Here is a 16,285-nt window from a genome sequence, read left to right on the forward strand (position 1 = left end):
GAAAGAAACAAATATAGTGTGTAGCAATGTGTCTGTGCCGTGTGAGAGAGTGAGAAAAAAAATGTGCTTCTGCGGCTTCTGCCGCAAGATGGTCGGCCATTTTGTCAGTAGACGCCAAGCTATTAACACCAAAGGTAAACAATTTTTTTCTTTATTTACTTTTTTTTTAATTTTGCCTTGATTTTTTCAGAAAAATGGATAATATCTGCGAAGACGAAGATCATGTTGATAACTCTCAAGTTGGAGTATTAGAGGAAATACGAGATATTGTGCGAGAATGGGGAATCAGCGAGCACGCTGTGAAGCGTCTCGCAGAATGTGGCGTCACCAGAAAGAAGCATTTAGAGCTTTTGGACACGGATGCCCTCTCGAAAATATTTAAAAATGAGCAGTTTATTGGAGATGTTATCATCTTCAAACATCATATCAAGAGGTGGAGGGAAGTGAATGGAGTAAGTGCAGTATAAATGTCTTAACCCATCTTAACCTTACTTTTCCATGGGGGCGTCCGGAGCGTCGAAAAAATTATTTCGTATCTTAATAAAATGTTTAATTAATGATCAGTGAATTTATAGTGGACATCGTTGTGAAATATGTTTTTAGTTGAGTGTCCGGATTTGATTTGTGTGGCTTTTTATTAAGAATGTGAGCCTTTTTGAAGGGTTTGAGGGGTTTGAATTTCCGGACACAAAGTTGGACGTTCTTTTTTTATTAAGAATTTTAGGCTTCACTTGATATTATAGGAGTTTTTGGGGTCTGGAATGAAAAATTAGAGAATATCTTTTGCCATTTTCGGTGTAGTTAGATTTTTCTGTGTTTCCGGGTGCAAGTTGGGTGATATTTAATTAAGAACCTGAGACTTAAGTGAACATATTTAATGGTTTTGAATTTCCGGACGCAAGTTTTTTGCTCTTTGATTAAGTATTTTAGGCTTCAGTTGGTATTATAGAAGTTTTTGGAGTCCTGAATGAAACATTTAAGACGCTCAGAGCAGAAGTAGTCTCCTTTTTATGCATTTTCCTATTAAAACAGTCCTCTTTTGTTATGAGTGTCTCATTTGTGAAATTTTAGTGAACATTTTTTGGTCATTGCCGGTTTAGTTAAACTTTCATGTGCTTCCGGATGCAAGTTGGGCAATTTTTAATCAAGAATTTAATGAATGTCCTTGAAGGGTTTGAATTTCGCGGTGCAAGATGAATCTAAAGCTTGTTAGGTTGTCTTAAGGTAGTGCATGGACTGTAATGTCATACCTTTCCCCTTTAGTAGTTCAAGGAGAAGAGGTATCAAGTATCCACTATGCCTCTTGGTTTCTTACAGTCCATGTACAGTCTAAGAATCTTACACTTCAGTATATGTTTTGTGGTTTTGAAGTATCTGATATCAGTTTTATAATAGATGATGAAAGAACAGTAACTTCCAGTTTGATATTTCTGCATTAATTATAGGTTGATTCGTCACTCCCTCCAATTGAAGATGATCTTAAAGGTGATGAATTTCCCGTAAAAGGTACCACTTTGAAGGAATTGTTAGAGAGAACCGTAAGAGGACAGATCATAATGGACAATTATAAAGCCTCGAAGACTTTAACGTCCTCTCAAAAAAAACGATATGGTTGCAATAATAATTGACAATCATTTGTTCCACCGACTCAAAATTACTCCGTCCGAATTTCAGCAATATACAGCAGCAATCAAGAAAATGTTTCCAACTGAAGATGAGGTAAAATATTTATAAATCTTTTTACTTTATTTGAATTTTTAAAGATAATTCTAAATGATGAAAATAGTTTTATTTAGCTAATTTTATAAAGATTAATCAAACTTGGATAAAAAGAATCGGCAGTATATGACACTTTAAAGTTTGTTGATCTTAAATCCGGAACATATTCTTCTTAATATATTTTCCTTGTAACGCAAATTTCTACTGAGGGATTGAAATAATTCAAGAAATTTAAGCAATAATTTTTTAAGTTTGAACTTTAAGTGAAAACGACATTTGTAAAAAAAAAATTTGTCATACAAAATTCTTGAGGAATCAGAAGATTTTAATGTGATTAGACCGAAGAAACTACTGGCTGTAACCCCTATAATTAAAAATAACCTCACATATGTTAGAATAAATGAATTTTGAAACCAATGAAAAAAAATTGCTTTTGATTTAAAAAAAAATCTTAAAATTATGACTAATAAAGCTTAATTTTATTCTGCATAATGACTTATTTTTATTCTAAAAAAGACTTATTTCTATTCTTATTTATTCTTGAAATCAGTCGAAATTAATCTTGAAATTAATCTTCTGCAGTCTTAAATTTAATCTGCTAGCTTCTAAAAAAAAAGTTTTAAAATTATTCGAAAAAAATCTTATTTTCAGTTCCGACTTGATTTTAATCTTATTAGGACTAATATTAAGAATAAAAAAATCTTAATATTTTTTAAGCCCTAAAAAGACTTGAAATTATGAAGAAAAGATTAAATTTTAATCTTTTTTTTCTCTCAGTGTAGGAATTGGTTAAATTGCATTTTCTCTGATGGAATTTAAAGTAGGTGGGAAATGGTGAATAAAAAAAAGGCTCAACACAATTGCATCGATGAGGGATGGTAAATGATTAAATACGGAAATAATGAATATTGTGACTTACATTCTGAAATTCCGGAGCATTGTCATTCTCATCGAGAACAATAACACTGATTGGCACCTCGACACGATTATCATTCTCAGATTCTGTACTGTTCACTTTATCCTTGATGGTGACAAGGAAGTGGAGTGTGTCCTGATCCTGATGCGAATACAAATTGCCAACAATGAATTATAATCATGATTTTCATGTGAGAACCCGTCCGGGAGGATCTCCCTTTGGTGTCCAATGGGAAATTAAGTGAATGAGGAAAAGAGGAGGTTACCAAAGAGGGAAGGATCTGTTGAGGATGTTGGTACAATGGAGAGGTAATTTCAATGCCATCTTACACATCTAGCCCATCTAGCACACACAAACTAAATTTCTTCTGAGCAATCAGAGTTGGACACAAATTAGATTAGGGATATAATTGCTCGTATGTCTCTCCAGTGAATACGACTCAATTAGCATTCAAAGGACCTCCATTGATTGTCTATCAATGTAAAATCCTCAGCAGGAAACTTCTGGATATACTCGGAAGTTAAATCTGGAGTAAGAATATTTGATTAAATTAAGATATTGACCATTGTGATTGACTTGACATTCTGTGAAATCCTTCAGAGTTATTTAACATCCTGGTTAACACTAAAACAAGGTAAAGCAGTGAAAAATTTGTTTCATTTTCATACATTTAATAAAGCTCTCCTACAACTATTTAAAATTAAGGTATTGAAATAGGTCAAGTACTTAGCAAGTGCTTAATAAGTACTTAATAAGTATTTAATAAGTACTTAATTTTTCAGCTGGGATTGGTACCCTTAATAATAAAAGCCTCATAATGTTAGAAATTTTACTAAACAAATTGTTACATGAATGGGGTGGAGATATTAGTCGAAAAATCGTGTACACCACTTCTAGCAGTTCGTAAATTTCTGTTGCAAATGTCAAAGACTTCCACACTTCCGGAAGTGCCATAGGTGACTTCCAGGACTTCCTGCATTTGCAAGAACTCCCCGGGTTTGAATTCAAAAGAAACGACTACTCAAATTTTCAACAGCTTGATTATTATTTTTCGGTTTCTTAGACATCGCAATTGCATTTTAATTGAATTGCCATCGTGTTAGCCTATTGGATGGTGAACATCTCCGTGAAAATTGTGGAAAAGTCCAACCCAAGAAGCAAAATAGCTGCCTTATAGAACCAAGTATTAAACAAGTCTTTTAGTGCACTTTTAAAAGACTTAAAGTGGGAATTTTCTTTTGGAATTCCTATAGAAGCTCTTAAGATCCTTAAGAGTGCGCCACTGTACTCATAGTAATCTCAGTGATGGACCCAAGAGCATTATAAGCAAATAAAAAGATTTTTGGTTCTATAGTACCTTACTTAAGGAAGCCTACAAGACTATATTAAGAAAAAAATGCTTCTTGAAAGTGAAGTGCAACAGTAAATATTGCCACCTGTACGTGAATTTTTTCCAATTCGAAACCTGATGAAGAGGACTTTCATGACTTTCATCCTCGAAACGTTGTAAAGAATTAAAGAATAAAAATCAAAAGAGGTGTATTTTTCCGTCCACTATCTGCTACATCCCGTCAGACCAAAAATTCATTCAGATTATTATTAATCATATCGAGATACTTTATTTGCCCCGTGTTAGAAGAATAGCTACCCTCTGGCAAGTGGCCTTCAAGGTTGAAGCCACTTACTCACATTCACATACAGATTCGTATGGAAATTTTTCTGCATTTGTGACCGTTACACGACATATGTCACAATTGAGGTGTGCCTTGTACACAGGACTCTGTGCCTTGTAAAGAGGGATAAATATTCTATATTTTAGTCTAAAAAGTTTTTCGTAACTCGAAGTGTAAGCTGAGTTTGGAACCAATTTATGAGTTGGCTTCAAGCAGCTCCTTCTTCCGCTCCTGAAGTTTTTTTTGGGCAGAAACAGTGCATTTTTATTACGTTTTATCACAGTAAAAATGTCTTTTTTCTGGACATTCAGTTGCTTGCACCTGGCGAGACTCGAACTCACAGCTGTGAGAGTCGAGTCAGAGATCTCACCGCCCAAAATCCAGCGGTCTTGCCTATTGGGGCACTGAGATCCTCCATATGACATTGTCATAGTGTTAAAAAAATTACCCAATTGGAGCTGTGTTATAAAAAAAATTGTGCAGGGACCCTCTTCTTATAGAAGAGTCCTGAAAAACTAGTCCATCAGCAAAAGCTACCCTTTTTTCTCAAAAATAACACCTCTTATTGATATATTACTTTGTGATATAGGGAAAATGGTATTAAAGGGAGAGTGAGAGAGTTTAAAGTAGCTGAAGTTTATTTGAGAAACAAACGTTTATGAGTTACATTTAAGCTTACTAAATCTAAGGATTTTGTCTTGGAAATTCGCTAATTGAAAATACAAGTTGCCTAAAAAGTTCGCGAAAAAGTGTAGAATTTTTGGTAGAATTATAAGAAATGATCGGTGATTTCGTACTGCTATTATTTTTAGTATGAATCTCTGCTAAATTTAATTTCTATATGACAATTCTTTCTTATCATGCAGGTAAATTGAAGTAAACTATTGAGAGCATTTTTCAAAACTAATTGGAATTCAGCGTGATATAAGAAGCTTAAGGGGTTACGATTATTATAAAGACCAAAAAATATAATTTTAAAAAAAAAAAATTTTCAGCATAATAAAAAACATAATTCAAACTCTTAGGCATATAGGAGTACTACGGAGTACAACATTATAACTATATCTTCTGAAATTTTAATTTTAATTTTTTAAAATTCAGCTTCTGTGACTTGATTTTCGGAAACCTTTTTGAAAAAAAACTTTTCGGTGGAAAAGATTTCTCGTATGGTTCATGTGAAATCCAAAAACTAAATATTTCCTGTTAGCCGATGGGTTAAACTTGTCCTTGAAAGAAGGATTTTAGATCTAATTGATTACAAACTTATTCTAGAAGATGAAACGTAGGGCGATATATGTAAAAAATTGTGTTTTTTACATGAAAGTTTCCCAAATAAATCAAGTGTCATTTTTTTTTAAAATTTTTCGTTCAAGGGATAATTTTCAATTATCAGCTAGCAGGAAATTTCAGAAAATTGCAGAAAATATAACTTAAATTTTGTGCTATCTTATACTGAAGAACTTAAATACAAATAAAATTTATTTTGTCACAAAAAAATTAGACTAAAAAATGTGTTTTCCAGTCTTTTTGACCCACGTAACCGCTTAATTTTAAGTACTCTGAAAAAATTTTTACTTAAAAGTTTGCCAAAAAAACACTACTATCACGTAGAAAATGACAAAATGTTGGTAAATCCGTGCGCAAGCTTGATGTTTTGCCCAAAGGTGATCAATTTTATCGAACAAGTTTGTAATTTACATAATTTGCGAATATTTAACAAGAAGGTTTGCAGCAGATTTTAAAGCTTTGTTAACTTCCAATTTAAGATATTTTTGAAAAATTTTACCTACAAGAAATTTTCTATTTTCGTATGATTCTGATGATGTAGTTAAATACCCCTTCGTATTAATAAATACTCGCTAATGTATTTTCTTAAACAAGATAAAAAAGTTAACTTCAAAAATTATTGTAAACTTTTGGATAAATTGAACTCATAAATTTATGAGAATGAAGCTTGAATTTTGCGTGGAAAAATCACAAAACCCAAAGGCGTTTCGACAATGTCAGAGTTCAAAGATTCGCTTTACGAATTCTCAACAATTTAACGGAAGAAAACAAATATTTATACGCTTGACTTATGTTTCAAATTAAAGCTAGGATGATTAACTAACGGATGGAGCATTTTAATTCAGAAATGGTATATTTTTCTTAAATTCTTTATAATTTTTAAGTCTTAGATCCCATAAAAACAAATATAACACGAAATGGTAGGCACATGTACAGAGAATATATTTTTATTGAATTTAAAATGTTACTGTAAAAAACTAAATTTTAAGGTCAAAAAGATTTTTTTAATTGTTCTACAATAGGGGTAATTTATAAGGCAAGATTCTAACAAAAGTCTTTATTTAGGTCCGTAAATCCGCAATTCAAAAACTAATTTACAAAAGAATGTCAAAATCTTGTCAAAAGAATGTTTAAATGGAGGTTGCCAAACCTGTGGCAAACCTTAACAAACTTGTTTGTCTAAAGGCGTCTACACATTGGGAGCAATTTTCGTCAAAAATTGCGTTTTTGACAGAAATTTGACGTTTCCCCCTGCAACGCTGCAGGGAATTTCCTTCAAAAAAGTAATTTTTGACAAAAATTGCTCCCAATGTGTAGAGGCCATAAGGCTTGTACATTCTGAAAATGACAAACTTATTTGTTAATAATAATTTCCTTTTGTTAAAACCAATTGGCGCACCGATTTACTAAGCTTTACTTATTTATTTCATAGAAAGTAATCTTTTGATAAACTTTTAATATGTAGACTCCTTTTATGCTCTTTATTGTTGTGTTTACAATTGATACGCAATGAAACATTTAATTTATTAGCTAATCTGCCCCGGTCTCCCCTATATGCTTCGAAAATACTGTATGGGTAGTGCAACTATTTTTTTCAACAAACCCAACACAAATGTGACTTTTTTTACTGCGGTGTAAGACGGCGGGGGACCTTATTGTACCTCGACGGCACTTAAGGTGCATTTTAGTCACTGTGAATTTTAAACAGATTCCCAAAATCTCCATTATTCATCGAACAAGTACAATTTGTGGTGCTTTGTCTCAATTCAATGGATTGCACAAAATTCTGTAGTGCTTCTGTGTGACTGCCTGATTAAAAGTCTATTACTTTGCTTCAATCTGAACCTTCTAAATTTGTCTGTCTCTTTAATCATCATCTAGATAGTGCATTCAACTATCTCATCCACTGAGTCCATTTGCAATTAAATCCCCTGAGATATGGGGTGAGAAAGCTAACTCGTGACACGATAAGGACTCAATAAATTATCTGCACAGCGGAATGGTGTATTTAGAAATTTGTGATTGTAACATGAAATTGCATGTGTGTTTAGCACAAATTAATTTAACAACATACACGCAAAGTGAAATTGGAAAATTAAAGGGAATAATTGAAGTGTGTGAGCCAATGGCTGAGCTATTTGGATAGGATGGGCAATATGGGAATGTACACAGGGAAAGGGGTATTTTAAAGGGTATCCTGGGGAATGAAAGGTAAAATGGATTTATATAGTACAGTTTACCTCACGGTCCAGTGCTCTAACGATTTCCACTTCTCCTGTTCTCGGATTCACCATGAAATTATCTGATCCGACGAGACCAAAGGAAATCTCTTCGCCCTCCGGATCGTATCCTTCCAATTGGTAGACAATCGCTCCCACAGGAGTAGATTCTGACAGGGCTAGATTATTCATATCCTGGGTGAAAACAGGTGGAAGATTGCATTCACCTGGAAGTGCGGGAGACAAAAGAAAATTACTTCTCTCCTGCGCAAACATCAAAATTGTCTTTTGTATTATTTTCTCTTTCTTCTCCCTTCACTGACTTTTTCCACAAAATCCACTCAATTTTTCACTCGAAGAATTCAATTTTTCCACCTTTTTCTTCCCTTCATTCTATTTTTCAACATATACCTCCCCCCACCGCCCTTATGAAATGGAAAAATGAGCTATTTGACATGCCTAACAGAAGATTTTTCTTAAAAAAGAAACACCCTCCTTATGCTCTTCAACAGCAAATTAAACAAAAAGCTCTAAACTTAAAATAGAAGGTATTTTGTCAAGGAATAGCCGAAGAGTGAAAAAGCATTTTCCTCTCAGAAATGAAAAGCCATAGCCCCAACTTGGCCATTGAACATAAGTTCACATTCACACTGTGTAACCAGTTGGTGCAACGTTGAAGACTCCCCATAGGAAAATCATGCAAATTTGAGGATGAGCCCGTTGGTACGTTTCTGAAAGTGGTCTTGTGAAAATTTCCATAGAGAAAATCTGCTGAAAATTATCGAGATACATCTCCTGGAAATTTCCATAAATTCCTGCATTTTCATGACATAAAGATGAGAGGTAGATCACTCCATTTACCAAAACGGACATGGATACGTGTAGTTGGAGAAAGTACACTCGGGGAAAAGAATAGATGGGTAGAATTGAGTTTTTTTTTCTCAAAATACAGTAGAGTCTTTTAAATCTGAATCACTTAAATTCGTTCAATGGACGTGACAGTTGAATTCAAAATGTTAAACGTAAGGTCATCAAGGTTATGTTCAAAAGTTTGTGTTCTGGATGATTGAGAACCACATTTCTCTATTGCTTCTTGAATATACGGATACACGGATATATATTACCACGATTTGTGAGAAAGTACATATATTTAATTAAAAATACAATTTTATCTCACAATAAATTCCGTTATTTTTTAAAATATCTGTCAAATTTGAAAAGTGAGAAATGTAATTTATACGTACTAACCCAGCGAGCACAGTCAACTAAAAAAAAGCAGCATTTTCAGCATTTTTTTTTTGCTGAATCGATCTGCTGGCCAGTCAGCAGCTTTCGAACAAAAAGTGCTAAGCAAATACATGAAAATGGCACTGTTTAGCGCTCGCGGCGCATAATGGCAGAACTAAACACTGCCGGTAGATGGCGCTGGAAATCATTTAGCAGATTTTCTCTTTCATTTTTTTCCTTTCTTTTTCTTTCAAAATGGACTTGGAATTTCCTTCGAAATTATTCATCAACTTAATGAGAATTATAATCATGATTTTCATGTTCTATTTTTTTATATAGGAATTATGCGGCAACATTCTGTCTATAGAGAATGGTCTAATAGGTGTATTAAACATACTCCCGACCAAAAATTCTGCATTTTTGGTGAATTGCGTCAATATTTTCTTGAGGACTATACTTTTTTCTGAAGAAATATTCAGGCCGGGGTTATGAAATTATTCATTATTTATGAAAAATATGTTTTCTTCTTTGTAAAAATCATACTTTCCTCAATTTTCGCAATTAAATATTGGCATCTTTCCTGAAACAGCCATTTTTCTACATTTTTCAATTATTTATGGTAAATAAAATTGCAAAGGCACTTAAAAAAATTCTTTTTTAAAGTTGTGGCTCCCCTACTTAGTAGTAAGTTTAATGATGGTTTTAAAAACACTAAAAAAATGTATATGGTACTACAAAGCAAAATATAATTGTTTTATCACAATTTAAGTTGAAAAATTTACATAAAGGCGTTTTTGTGCACTGCACTGTGGCAAATTTATAAAATATTTTATATTTATTATTATAAAATATTCTATATATTAATTATTATTATTAATATATATTATTATAAAATGTTCATATGCATAATGCATAGGAGAAAGTGTCCATGCTTGATACCACTGGAAGCTTCGAAATGACTAAATTTTCTATGCTTCACAATATGACTCATCCCAACCGTTTTTTAAAAACTATGGGAAAGTGGCCAGTTTTTAAAATATATTGCGGAGTCATATTTATTGAGAAACATAGGAAAAATTTAATCATTACGAAGCTTCCAATGGTATCAAGAATGGGCGCTTTCCCCTATGCTGCATTGATGTAACACAACATTTTTCGATTATAAATTTTCTGAAACGCATTTTTGCGCAAAAAATTACTTTTATTATCGCAGTAAAATCGTTTTTTTTTTAATACTGTACGTATTCTTTTTTAAATGAAAAATTAATTCAATTTGATGATTAATTTTTTAAATTAAAAAGACATGTGTTAATATTTTTTAGAAAACAGTTTTTAAAGACCTTTAAAATCAGGACAATAAGCTAATTTATTGAAAATCATTTTGAGTCGACTGTAATTTTAAATAAAGATGATATAGTTTCTAAATTCCATATGATCTTAGTCTTCTAGAGTATTTCCATGAGTTTGCGAAGTTTTTTCAATATTTCTCGAATTTAGAATTCATGAAATATCAAAATATATTGAAAATTTCCAAAATTAAAAAATATCTTGAAATTGGGTTATTAATTTTCTAAAATTAGCGGACAAGAATTTTCGGCAATGCAATTTTAATTTAGGTGTAGTATTTTTTTTATAAATGAATTAATAATTTTTTTGATAAAATTGAACAATACAAAAATTAAATTGGTCGGAAAAGTATAAAGAATACATATTATTCAAAATATTTTTTTTTTAATTTTTGCGAATTTTAAATTTTTTGCTTTATTATTTAATGTCAAATGTGGTTATTGTAAGAATCATAAAATTGTAATAATGGAAAGGGTTTACATTTAGCTTCTACTCAATCCCGGCAACCTCAGCAAAGACAAAAACCAAGTTCATTAAAGTCTCTCACTCGATTGGGGAAAAAGAATAACTTTGACTAATCGTCGCTGCGATCGCTAGTGTCACTTCAAGGTTAACAGAACTCAGCTGAAAATTTTTTTTTCAGCTGACTTGCAATCGCTTAGCATTTGATGCTCGCTGGAAATTCGAAATTGAGTTTGAATTCTTCGAACATCAACTGACGTTTTGTGCAAATACACTCAGTCCCGGCATTAAGTCCTTCGGGATTACGCACCTGACGGAATTATGCGAGTTTGCCTACCATTGGGAGTCAATTTATGAAATCATTTTTGAAATACGCCTGAATGTATACTGCGACGTATATTGCAACGCAGGAAATTTGAAAATATTTTGCTACTTTTTCAGAATAAAACTTTAATTTCTTTTATTAAGGCAGATTTTTTTTAAATATTCTAACCATTTATTTAAGAACTTTGGCCAAAAAGTACTGTTTGTTAATGCATTTCTATTAAACAGTTGAATCTTTTTGTTTGAACTAATTTTACTCTGCGCGAAATTCGTTCTACGGGCGATTTATTCAAAAGAAAGCCCCTGCGGGTATGCAAATTTTCTCGATGCGTAATGCCATTTCGTGCGCTTTTTTTCGGTCCCGAAAATGTGCTTAATCCCGGGATTGAGTGTAGATTTACTAGAAGGGAACCGGAATTCGTCGGGGGAATTCGTCGTCCCCCGACGAATTCCGGTTCCCTTCTAGTAAATTTCCCTAACGTCGGTTTTTTCAATACAATGATTGAGTGTAGAGTTCGATTTACCTTTTATCCAAGACACAATTGGAGAATCACACTCTACTTGTATTTGCATCCATTGAACACTTTTTTTAGTACATATTTTAGTACATGAATGTTCTCATGTTGGCTTTAGGAACACGACGAGAACTAATGATAACACTCGTGACATCAATCTACATAATGAAAAGTCGATAATGCAGAAGTCCATAAAAACAGTCATGTACTAATAAAAATGTCTAGGAGATAGATTTTCCTTTTTCATTGGAATGGCACCATTAATGGCATTTTGGATTAATTTTAAGAATATATTCCTCTGAGTGTGCAATGCGGATCCCATATGTGCTAAAATCCTACCCAGCCAGTATTTTCATCAACTTCCAAGAACCACACAATTTCAATCCATTTTCCGAGCTTTCTCTGAGTTGAAACGTGTGTATGTGTGCAATCTTTTTGACTTGTGGCAAGCTGAAATTGATACTCAAAAGCTAGTATCTGGCTGCCAAAGAAGGGCGAATATACACACTTTTAGAGTAAATATGCGAAGCAAATGCAAATCTAACTTCGCACCCATCCCTTTGGTAAACTTCCTGACTCCAGAATGGCATGTCAGACCTCTTTCTCTCCTAACATACCCAGATATCACTGTCGAATGGAAAAGGCTTCAAAAGCCCATTTGTGTAACCCACCTGAAAATGTAATAAATGTTTCCGACGTTTCCGCTTGTTTACGGCTCGTTGGGAAATGCAAATGAAATATGCCCCGTTTCTGCCGCAAGTGCTTTTTATGACTACATATACAACCGCATACGAAAGGGGTGGTTGGGGGTGGTTTAGTAAAGGGATTGAGCAGGGGGAAGTTGTTGCAAAAAGTTCCATTTATTGGTCAAGAAAAGTATGTCACAGAGAAACATCCTGAAGAGCTTTCATCTCTTTCAGCAGCTTTTGTGGGGGGGGGGGGGATGGTGGTGAAGCTTTTGATATTAATTCTATTCTGTCCTAAATTTAACATGAAAATGGTAATTCTCTAAATTAGAATCAAGGGAAAATTAATTGCATCAATTCTACAAAATTCAACCAACATCCCGTGATAAATGAATACCATCCTTTTTGGTCCAACATTATATGAATAACATCCTGAAAAGGTAACGATGGATGGGGACAATTATGTGTGTAATTGCAGGTATGAAAGATACATAAATCACGGTCTATATTCACTATTACCTGTGTGATAGTGCAATTGGCAATATAATCCTAATTAAATTGGTTGGGTTATTAATTCCCTTTTTTTCACTTAATTCCATTTTCAACACTATTGCATTTTACAGTAATTGTGTGAAATTATTTTACAAATATTTAACAATCCAAATATTGTTCAAAAGCTCCATTTTTGACCACACAGTAAAAAAAAATTAACACTATTATAGTGTTAAATTTGGAAAAGGTGTTTAATTTAAAATGGCAAAAAACAAACGAGCAGTATAAAATTCTAAATGATCAGTAAAAAATTAAAAATGAGCAGTAAAATATCTAATTATGATCAGTATAAAACTTAAATCTTTACAAAAATGGGCCTAATTTATATATTTAACATTTAAAATAGTTCCATATAGAGTGAAAAGCCCTTTATTTTCCCTTTGCCAAAATTTGGGCGATAATATCACTGTTTCAAATTTTTTTGTTACTGATCAATTTTAACTTTTTACTGATCATTTATTCAATGCCGTATTTGGCTAAAAATTATCCAATTTTGTGCGAATTTAAGATAAAATGACCAAGATCTACAAGATGGTATGGTCGCCATCTTGATTTGACGTTTCTGTCCGCCATTTTGAATAACTGTCAAAACAAGAAACTTATCCGATTGAGCTGAAATTTTAGTATGTTCTAGCTGATGTCAAGGCCTTTTCAGAACATATATAAAATCCGACCTAGGTCAAGTAATTGCCTAGATATAGGGGCTCCAAGTTCAAAATTTTGACATTTTCATGAATACAGAACTACAGAGAGCTTCTTTTATCAAAACTATCACAAAAAAGACAGCGCCATCGTTAGGCGATGAGATCTAACAAACAAATAAAAAGAAAAGTAATGGTTTTGTTTATAACAGCGCATTATTTGAGAATCTTAAAAACTGTTTTCGCAAAGGTGAAAAATAAAAGAAATTAATTAAATGCACATTTCGTTTATTTTTTTAAATTATATTAGAGTAAATAAATATATAAAATTAATGCCCCGACCATATTTAATGGTTACTAAGGCATTTCGTTTAGGTTTCAAATATTGAAGATTAAAAAATAAAGACCGCCAAAATATGAGTATTACAAAATTTTAAACTTTGAGCCTCTGTATCTAGGTAAATACTTGACGTAGACTGGAACATAAATATGTTTTGAAAAGGTCTTGACATCAGCTACAACATACTAAAATTTCAGCTCAATCGGATAAGTTTCCTGTTTTGACAGTTATTCAAAATGGCGGACAGAAACGTCAAATCAAGATGGAGACCACGTCATCTTGGAGATCTCGTGCATCTTACCCTTAGATATGAAGATCTTCATTGTCGTTTATTATCAGAAATTGTTGTTTTTTTAGTATTTATTAAAAAGTGCAAAGTCACCCGCACCTTATCCCAAGTGCAAGCCTTTTTCTTGATTTTTTTAACATAGTAAAATTTTATAAAATTAATGTTAGTGGCACAAAATCCATTCATTAACAACTGAATACAAATAATTTTACCCATTCACCCCCCTCCTTTCACTTCAACTATCCACTTTTAGAGAGTAAAGTTGGAAAACAGCGAAAAAACGTGCAAAGTCACCCGCAACGACTTTATAAATATTTGATGTTCTATATGACTTTTGCCCAATGAGAAGCATCTCGACTGAAGTATAAGTCTTAATTGGAAATTCAGCAATTTTTACACAACTTTGGTTTAAAAATCCAACAACTTTTGTTTCAAAATTCATCAAATTTGGTTGAAATACACTATAATAGTGTTAAAAATTGTGATAAAACTAAAATAGTGTTAAATTTTGATCATTTGACAAAAAATACCATAAAATTGTGTATTTTTTCACACTATAATAATGTGAAAAACTTCAATCATACTATAAAAGTGGTAATTTTTAGAATTTGTCAAACAGTTTTAAATCACGAAACATTGTTGAAAATTTTTTATGAATATAACAGTGAGAAATTTTTCACAGATCGTAATTAAATAATTAATTTATCCAATTTCACACTATTAGTGTTAAAATTTTACACATTTTCAAATTAAACAACATTGTTGAACATTTTTCAACTATAATAGTGGTAATTTTCAATCACGTGATAATAAATTATCAAAATGTTGTGCATTTTTTAAACATTTTTAAATTAAACAACTAAAATGGTCGATTTTACACTATTATAGTAAAATTTTACACATTTTTTTACTGTGCACTCAAAAATGTGAGATAAAATAATATTAATTGAAAATATTCGCACGTAAAATGCATGAACTAGATATAAGTATGGAAAATTATTCGAAAAATATAATTAATTTGCATAATATTTCATGTTGATTTATCTCTTATAGTACTTATTTACGCATAATTTAATATATTCATCAACATATGCAATTCGGTACGCTAACTTTAGGCACTTCATATCTAAATTGCCATATATATTTGCCAAAGTATGGGCAATCCTATTTATTTTCCACAAATTTATTGCACTCTCATTGCATTGAATTGGCCAATAGAAATTATTCAAACTCCTAATTTTCACGAGACTTTTAAAGTATCACTGTTGTGCTTTTCATATTAATGAGACTGCAGAACGAGAATAAAGTTTGGCGGCAGAACGACAGATAGTTTTCCATTCTATACATGAAGTGGATAAAAAAAATGAAGAAAACTTTCTCATGTGCTGGGAAAACTTGTTAAACTTGGGTAATTGTTTCTTGGTTTAGAGTGCCTTTGAGGACACTATAGAGTCAAGCAAGAGGAAATAAAGTTGGAAATAATATTAACTAAAAGAGTGCAAAAGTTTTGCTTTATTCACACAGCTAATTGTGCCTATTTAGGCGGGAAAAATGTCTTTGTTCTGCAATTATGATAAAATAGCTACAAAAATGAATTAATTAATGAAACTTCGTACTTAGAGAAACTTTTAGTACTGTGAAAAATCAAAAAATCTTTGCAAAATCCCTGTTTTTTTTTATAAATGACTGCATCATTAAGACGAAGCGGTACCGCGGCTTAGGTCCCGGCCGTTATTATAATAATTCGATAATAATTCCGATTTTAGTGTAAATTTTTCCCTGGTTTCGTACTCATTTCACAAAATATCTCCAAAACTACGTAGGTTGCCAATTTGTAGTTTTCGGTTGCTTATTCAATATTAAGTTGGCTTTTATTTTGTATTAATATTTTTTTCTAATTCATTCTGCACTGTCATAATACAGCTAATAAACCCAAAGGATTTTTCGACACGATAGAAACATATGGAAAACATAGGAAATGTCATGCCCCTGGGCCGGATAGTAATAAAGTAACTCAGAAAACGCTATACTAGATCAGACTGTCAAAAATTGTAGAATATACGTGATCGCCTTTAGTATTCACTATAC

The 16,285-nt window shown here is 32.3% G+C and overlaps 1 protein-coding gene across 2 annotated transcripts in view; it reads right to left on the reverse strand.

Moving 5' to 3' along the window:
- The window catches only part of LOC129806103 (cadherin-87A), a 167,575-nt gene that overhangs the window by 41,865 nt on the left and 109,425 nt on the right, over positions 1-16,285 (reverse strand). For both annotated transcript variants that reach the window (XM_055854456.1, XM_055854458.1), the window contains exons 3-4: positions 7,836-8,041; positions 2,639-2,776 (exon numbers count right to left, since the gene is read on the reverse strand). In XM_055854456.1, coding sequence (XP_055710431.1) covers positions 2,639-2,776; positions 7,836-8,041 — 344 coding nt within the window. The remainder of the gene's footprint in view (positions 1-2,638; positions 2,777-7,835; positions 8,042-16,285) is intronic.

The sequence above is a fragment of the Phlebotomus papatasi genome, chromosome 3 (assembly GCF_024763615.1).
Source record: "Phlebotomus papatasi isolate M1 chromosome 3, Ppap_2.1, whole genome shotgun sequence".
Classification (NCBI taxonomy): domain Eukaryota; kingdom Metazoa; phylum Arthropoda; class Insecta; order Diptera; family Psychodidae; genus Phlebotomus; species Phlebotomus papatasi.